The sequence below is a fragment of the Egretta garzetta genome, unplaced genomic scaffold, assembly GCF_000687185.1.
Source record: "Egretta garzetta isolate BGI_Z169 unplaced genomic scaffold, ASM68718v1 scaffold226, whole genome shotgun sequence".
Classification (NCBI taxonomy): Eukaryota; Metazoa; Chordata; class Aves; order Pelecaniformes; family Ardeidae; genus Egretta; species Egretta garzetta.
This window is the reverse complement of record NW_009260021.1, coordinates 600,662-608,324: the sequence shown is the minus strand read 5'-3', so window position 1 is coordinate 608,324 and position 7,663 is coordinate 600,662. Positions and strand designations below refer to the sequence as shown.

At 44.5% G+C, this 7,663-nt stretch overlaps 1 protein-coding gene across 1 annotated transcript in view; it reads right to left on the bottom strand.

Annotated features, from left to right (window-relative positions):
• Window positions 1-5,414, bottom strand: part of LOC104127976 (SLAIN motif-containing protein-like) — a 25,789-nt gene extending 20,375 nt beyond the window's left edge. Inside the window, exon 1 of the mRNA XM_009640689.2 lies at window positions 4,708-5,414. Within this exon, the coding sequence (XP_009638984.2) occupies window positions 4,708-5,414 (707 nt within the window). The remainder of the gene's footprint in view (window positions 1-4,707) is intronic.
• Window positions 5,415-7,663: the final 2,249 nt, after the last annotated feature.

Sequence of the window (7,663 nt, the reverse complement as noted above, 5' to 3'; positions counted from 1 at the left end):
GCTAGCACAACGGGTGAAAACCCCCCAAACAAGCTAGACAATCAGGACAGGTTTTTGTTAAGCCAGCTGTACGTTCCTTAACGCAACAGAGCTAACCGACTCGTTGTTAAAAATACCTCCAGAAGGTTTTCACAAGATGACTGGTCTGAGAACCTTCAGACCTGGCAAATTCCGAAGTCACGTAGAGTCTTGTCGGCAAGGAAAGGTCGCAGGCGAACAACTACGTGGCCTGTGGAAATGCACAAGTCGAGTAGAGAGTAGGGCGTTAGAGTCCTCCCCCAAATTAGAGGCACGAGATGCTGTAATGTTCATGATGCTATATTGATATAATCCCTCAATTTCAAGCAGAACTACATCCTCGTCTGGTGGAACTTCTCCAGAATTTTTTTTCCCCTGATGGTACAACAAGCTAACAACGATGGTATCCTGCAGTAGGTCAAATTAAGTGCCGTAAGACATTGATACAGAAGGCCACTGGACATAGGGCTGAGGCTGAAAACACACATTCCCAGGAAACTCCTAAGCAGTCATTTATTTCAGCAAACCATGCTCCTTCCTCCTACAAAGACTATTTCAAGGGCACCCTTCTTGCTGTGTTGAACTCCTGGATTCGAGCACAACACTAAGGTGAAGGCAGCACAACCCATTTTCAGCTGAAAGTCAGGCTTTTGGGAATGAAAACTGTGCAAGGTGTGAATGCAGCAGCAAGACAGGGATTCACCCAAGTGACAGGGATTCCTTCTCCTCCTCACCCCACGGAAAAGCAGGCCCACGTCAGGCTGAGCAAATCTGTACATTCATGTATGCATGCATCACATCGTACGTATTCTTCTAAAAGGAACTCAGCAATTTAAAAGAAACATAAAGAAAAGGTTCTGTTACATGGATGTGCTTGACTGCTATGGTGTGTTTTGGTTTGTTGGTTTTTTCTTAAAAGAAAAAAAAAGCAGAAAAACATACATAAAAGCTTATCTGAAGCCTTCTGTTACAACTGCTGGCAGTTTTGCCACTGGAATCAAGATCTTAAGCAACAGCACAACTGGGGAGACACGTACAAGGGCCTCTTTCCTTCTGTCAGGGAGAAAACCTAAAGTAGGTCAAGGTGAGGCACGGACAGAGAGCTTGGTACTCATCCCATCAACGGCAAAACCAGAGTAATCCAGGAAAAAGGAGAAGGAGTATTGAAAAAGTTTAAGGCTTTTCACTTTGGCCATTTCTTTCTCTCTCTTTCTTTCAATGCCACTTTAATAAGAACGTTTTGTAGTTCAGAGGGGGGTGGAACTTGAATGATTTCATCACCATTCCAAGTCAAAATTCTCTCTCCCAAGTCTTACCAGAAAAAAAATAACCGCCAAGTGGCAAACCACCGAACACGCAGTGTGGGAGCGCACAGCGCAACGCTGAACACAAATCACTGCACGAACGACGACAAAGCGAAGGCACCAAAAACCACAACTTAACTCTTACACAGGGGGAGCACCCAAGAACGACGAACACCGAGGATGACAAGCAAGGTAACGCTACGGCAAGCCCATCTTGTTCATCCCCTTCGGTACAGGTAGCGGCCTTCCTAGGGACAGCTCAGGAGCTGACCATGCTGAAGCGCAGCGTAAGGCAGCAAACCGGTAACCAGCGACGGGCAAGCAGCACTGAGGCCTCAGCTAAGCATCACGCTGAACTCAAGAGCGCAGAAAGCCGACTTTTCACTTGCTTGGGTCTCAAGGATATTTACAATTTTGAAGAGCTATTTGAGAAAGCCACCCAAGAACGCAAGTCAAGGGACAGACACCGAAGGAGCACGGAGTTACAGCGGCTGCAGGTGACGCGGCACCTCCTGCTTCACAGGAGTTCCGTCACTGCCGCCTTGTTTTTAAAAACAAGACCTTAAGACCACGCAAACCTCTCTGAAGCCAAGGGAAGCGGCACAGAAACCTTGGCAAGTTTGATCCAAATAAAACAAATACTTTCGAAATAGTGCAGAAACCGAAGCTCTGTCTGCACCCGCGGAGAAGAGCAACAAACCCTCGACCCGCTCCTCCGTGCCTCTGCCATGGTCCACCTAGGGCAATGGTTTTTGCTGCTACTGCTTTACCTCAAGTGGCAAAAATCCACACAGCAGACTTAACTGGAGGTTTCAAACCTACTAAGAAGTCCTGGAGCATAAGCACAATACCACAACAGAAAACACCCTAAAGCTTGGACCCGTTCTTAAAACTAGAATGAATGAAGATACAAGCACTAAAGCCCCTCTTTTTGAAAGCTTCCTGCTCCCCACACCCCGTTTTAAACACTTTAAAAGAATACAAAATGAGTTCTTGGCGTTCTTCAAGGTGTAAAGCATCATCCTACCGACTAGATGATATTCAAGAAAGGTTAACAAACCAAAAGGACTGGGCTGTTAAAATTTATCAATGCAGCAGTGGCAGGAAAAAAAACCTGTGAATTTCTCAGAAATGACCACAAATCCCAAGTATCAAAGCACACGTGATAGATGAGCTACAGTTCTTCTCCTGATGTAGACTATTAAAAACAGGACTGCAAATACAACAATATTGTAAGCCTTTCGCTTTGACTGATGCACTGCTCACCACATTTAGATGTTACTTCCACCCAGGCACTACAAAAATCCCCTCAATCAGCAAAGACACCTTATTGAAGCTGATCCTAAATCCATACAGCGTTAAGTTTTTTATTAGGTTTTTTTGTGGGTTGTTTGGGTTTTTTTTAAGCCCTAGCCCTCCGTTTTCTGGTTGTTGCTGATAGGAGTCCATGAGTATCCGCACGGGCAGTATGAGACATGTGCTTGCGAAGAGGATTTAGGATATCTGGCAATAAGCACAGCCATGAGTTATTGACCGTACATCCGTTATTCGTTCCCCACTTCCAGTTTAGCTGAAGAGCTCTAGAACAAGAAGCCATCGTAAAAACAGTTTCTTGTTCTACCAGGTTGGTTGGACAAGGGGAAAACAAAGCAGACGGAGGCGATGCAACACGATCAAAGATAATTTATGATAACAGACCTTACACAAGGGCTCTGTAATACCACCTTTATTTAAGCTCCTTGGGGTGCCTGTTTTTAATCTGTTAGCTTATATCAACCAAATTTGACAAGAAAGCAGAGGCATCAAAACCACGAAGACCCTGCAAGGTCTAGCAAGAAAGGTACCTGGTAAAGAACAACGACCTTGTCAGCCACCAACTCACGGGAAGGTGAATAAACTGAGCCTCGGGGTGCAGAATCATCCCCGATTGCACTGGGCAGTATTCACTGCCTGTGTAAATCTCAGGCTCCGTATGGTTTCTTTACCAAGCCAATACCGTCTGAAGAACCTCTCATGCCACAGGCTATATAGACATGAATATAGAACTAGATGTTTTCATTAACAAGGAAATAATCGAGACTGTCTTCCAAATTCAACCTGTTAAATATATTCCCTTTTGCTTTTTTCAGCAATCAAGTTAGAAACAGCATTTGGGTTTTAAAAAGAAGGAGGTTAAGGAAAAAAAAAAAAAAGAAAAAAAGAAAAAGACTGGCAGTTAAAAAGAAATGAGAAGTCACTTGCACCACCCACAGCCAGGAGAGGTGTGCGAATGAGCTTTCTGAATGCCCGGGATAAGAGCACGTAAGACAAAACTCCAATTTGAAGAACACTTTATACATCCCTTTCCAAAACTAACTAATGCTGAAAAATCAGTCTCCCCTCATTCATCATTTCAAAAATGCTTTCCTCTGTTTTTAAAACAACCCTGAATTTAGACTTGAGCTGACTTCACTACATTATCGAGCTCCATCCCACTCACAAACAAAACTTTACCTTCACTTACAAAAGCTAATGAGTTTTTAGAGTTTAAGATTCCTTTTGTATTCAGCAGCCATTCTGCAATGCTGTCTTGGCTGCCAGGTTAATCTCTAGCTACACAATTTTGAAACACAATTTGCAGGTCCCCGAGGCTATCCTACAAAGCCTTAAAATTAAAAACTCTAGGTAAAATCTCAAGTCAAAGCTATTGCAGGAGCTGGAATTAGCCGCAAACTTTAACCAGCTTTGGAAGGGCAAGGGAAATTAAATCTGCTGATTTATAAAACAAGTGCTAAGGAAGGCTGCTGGTGGAGAGTCCTGCGGGGTAAGGTCAGTTAAGGATTACATCATTGATCTGTTTCAGTTCATGTCTCTCAACAAAAGAAACGGGTTAACTGCGAAGAAACAGTATTCAGGAAATGGGAAAGATTTGTCATCTCAGGTACCAGCAAAAGCCACAAATTCCAGATGGCCTAAGGCCTCAGTTTGTGTTTTACAAAATTCTTACTTAAATACAGTATTTGACGGTTATGTACCAAGTTTAAAAACGCCATTATTCATTCATCTGTGTGCATTCTACACACCGCTAGATTATTTATAAACTAACAGGGAAAGGAAGGTTTTCTGTGCTTGCTACAGCAGCGTCAGGAAGAAAGGGAGAAAGAGAAGCCTTAGAGTTAAACGGATTTTTTTTTTTTATTTTTTTTTTTTTTTAAAATAATGCTCTGGCACAATGGTCTTAAAAATAAGACCAGCCAATAGCGAGAACTGCATTCTCGCTGCTAAAAATCAAAGCACTGTACAGAAACCACTTTATACCCTTCAAAATTACTGCACACCTAAACACAGAAACTCCCAACCGCAGCAGCGCAAGTTCCGTATGTGACGGAACTTTGGAAATACATACCAGCTATCTTCTTCTTCATTGCAATTTTCAAGTTCTAACACTTTCACTTCATCCAGATCTGCGTTATTCGACAGACTTTCTAGACCTCCACATTTTTCACTGGGGTTTTGTTCATTTATTTTAACTGAGGAATCAATACCTGCAATGACCAAGTTTCCCATAAGCTCTGTGCTATTACTTGTATCCATACGTGCAGAACATCTGCTGTTACCATCGGTCTTCACTTCTGCCTTACACAGGCTGGAAGACAACTCCTCAGTGGCACTGCTGCGACTATATTGCATTTGGGCGTCTATGTCTTTTTTTAAGCAGTTGTTCTCTCCTTCCTCTTTTCTTATTTTGCTTAATTGGTTGTGCAGATCTGCCATTATTTGCAATTCTCGCTTCTCAGTTATGGCGTTGATGCTGTTATTAATTTCCGTCCCGTTCAGACCAGAGTCGTGGTTATCCACACCAGTGTGGGCCTCGCTTTGCACGTTCGTCCCCAGCATGCTCCTGCCACTCTTCGTTCTTGGGTGCTGATTCTCGATCTCCAGTCTCCTCACCAGCTCCCGCAGCTTTCGCACCTCCTCCAGCTCGGGGCCAACCTGCTCGGACGCCGGCTCCGTGTCAGGGCCCATGGCAGAGTTCTCCGTTGAGTCTCGTCCTAAGTCAGGCTCCAGAGCATGATCCTGCTGTATGACCGGGGCGTTTCCAGGCACTACCATCATCCAAAATGCACGGCTTCGCTGCAAGACATGAAAAACATGTGAGAGCTCCACCGAGACGCAGAGGATTTTAGGCGAGCTGGAATTAAACACCAAAAATTCTGACTTTTATAAGCATAAGCTGATTACATCGGGGTACAAGGCGACTGAATTTAATCAGAGTCTATGGAAAAAGAGCAACTGAAATTAGTGTGAAACACTTCAGCAAACACAAAGTACCTGTTTTAAACAGCTAGGACGTGCAAGTATTATGCCACAAATTAGGCTGTGTAAAAGGAAGCCAGTTGAACCACGCACAATAGTTTAGTTTCCATCTGTTTACAAACAAAATACATGAGGAAAGCCCTGATTGAGCAAAGTCAGGAAACATAATTAGCAAGGTGCTGACGTCAGACAATGACAGCATTAAGAAAATGGTAAAAACATCCTTTGTTCGTTACCAGGTTTATCCTGGAGAAGCAGAAAAAAAAACTGGAAAATGTTTCTGTATCAACTAATACCAAAGAGTAACAACAGGAACTGCAGTTGCTGCCGGACATAAGAACAAGCGTTACTAATGTCTTTACTGGTGTGTTTTTCTCTTGCAACTGGAACGGGAGAGGCAAGCCCTCCCATGCAAACACAGCAAAAAACAGGAAAAAAAAATAAAAAAAAAATAGATAAATATATCACCTCATCGATTACATATTCCAGCACGTTTCATAAAATGAAGCTGTCTCTCTGCTTCTCCTGCCCTAGGTGCTACTGCGCATCCTGCGGGTGCGTTGGCCGCGGAGGAGCGCGCCGAGCACCCCCACCCAGGCAGCTTTAAGCCGCACAGGTACTCCCGAAAGCTGTCGAGCAACGCTGGCGCAGCAAGGGTTTTCACCGCTTCCCTAACAGCAAGCAACGCCTGACTTTTCCCTACCCCGGTGATTTACCCGAGCTTCCCGTTCCCATGCGCGCATCCATTTCTGAACGGACGCTTCACTGAAAAGCCCCTAACAGGAGACCAGCGTTCCACAGAGGAGGCAAAAAGAGATTCCCCTAAAACAACCGTAAATCCTTTCCGTTTTGCAGGAGGAGGGCAAACAGACGGAGCGACAGGCAGAAGAGGGAATTGGATGACACAGCCAATTCAAAGTCTGAAAGATTTGATGCAGGCGTTGCAACTGCATTTGAACCCTGATTTGTTGGGGCTGGAGATGTTCTTCCCCCCGCCCTTTGCTGCCTGAAAAATTCTCCTGTTTTTAAGGCCTAACTGCCCGGTAGAGGAAACCTTACTGGAACTACCTAACCAGTGGAGGAAACCACAAAAATTAAATGTCACACAACATCAGCAAGGTTAAAAATACCGGCACCCCCCCCATACACACCTTAGCATCTCCCTTGGTTAATTCTGACAGCAGAAGCTGAGTACGTTTCCTAAAAAAATAGAGTTTGGGGGGTTGGTTTTTTTCTCTTGACAGGTTTGGGGTTTTTTTTTTATTTTGGTCCTCTACGCGCAAGATGAAAATTTTAGGCTGACATTTGAATTAATAACGAACGCGAACAGCACTTACAAAGAGCTGTACGTGAATGGAGCTGACTGCAGCATGCTTTAAACACAGCTGTCAAAATCATGCCCGTAAGAAGCACTGCTGAAGTCATTTTGACTTGGGGGAAAAGAAATTTAATTCGTAGTTACCAAGCAATCCGATTCCTACTCGTGTGCCCACTTGGGAAGTCTCTCTGCACGCCTTCTCGCTCCTAGGAAATCATCCCATCTCTTGACGAGGAACTAGCACGGCTTCCAAAGACATTTCAAAGCTATTGCTCTGTAACTCGCCGAGGATGCACCAGCGGGGAGTTTTAAGAGTTCTACTGTCAAAGCAAAAAAACGACGAGCCAAGGAAGGGGGAAAGTACCGAGATCTGTCAGCCGAAAAATCGGTTCCCCTCCAAGGCTGAGGAGCAGCAAAAACTGCATTTTCATTCACGGCAGGGGGGAACAAATAGATTAAAACCATTTAGCCTCTTCCCATGACCAGTAAGTCTGAAAGTCACCCGAAGAAAGCCGTGAGGATACGGGCGGCGGAAAAAAAACATCAACCTGCAAAACTTAATTTCATTGTGCAATGGGCCGAGAAAAAGACAGACAGACAGACAAGAAGGGAGCCCCATTTCAAGCCGTGGCTGCGTGGGAGACGGCAATTTGGACTTTTTCAAAAAGACATCCGGGCTTTTACCGGCAGGTTAACGGGCTCTCCTCCCCACCGCGCCCCGGGAACC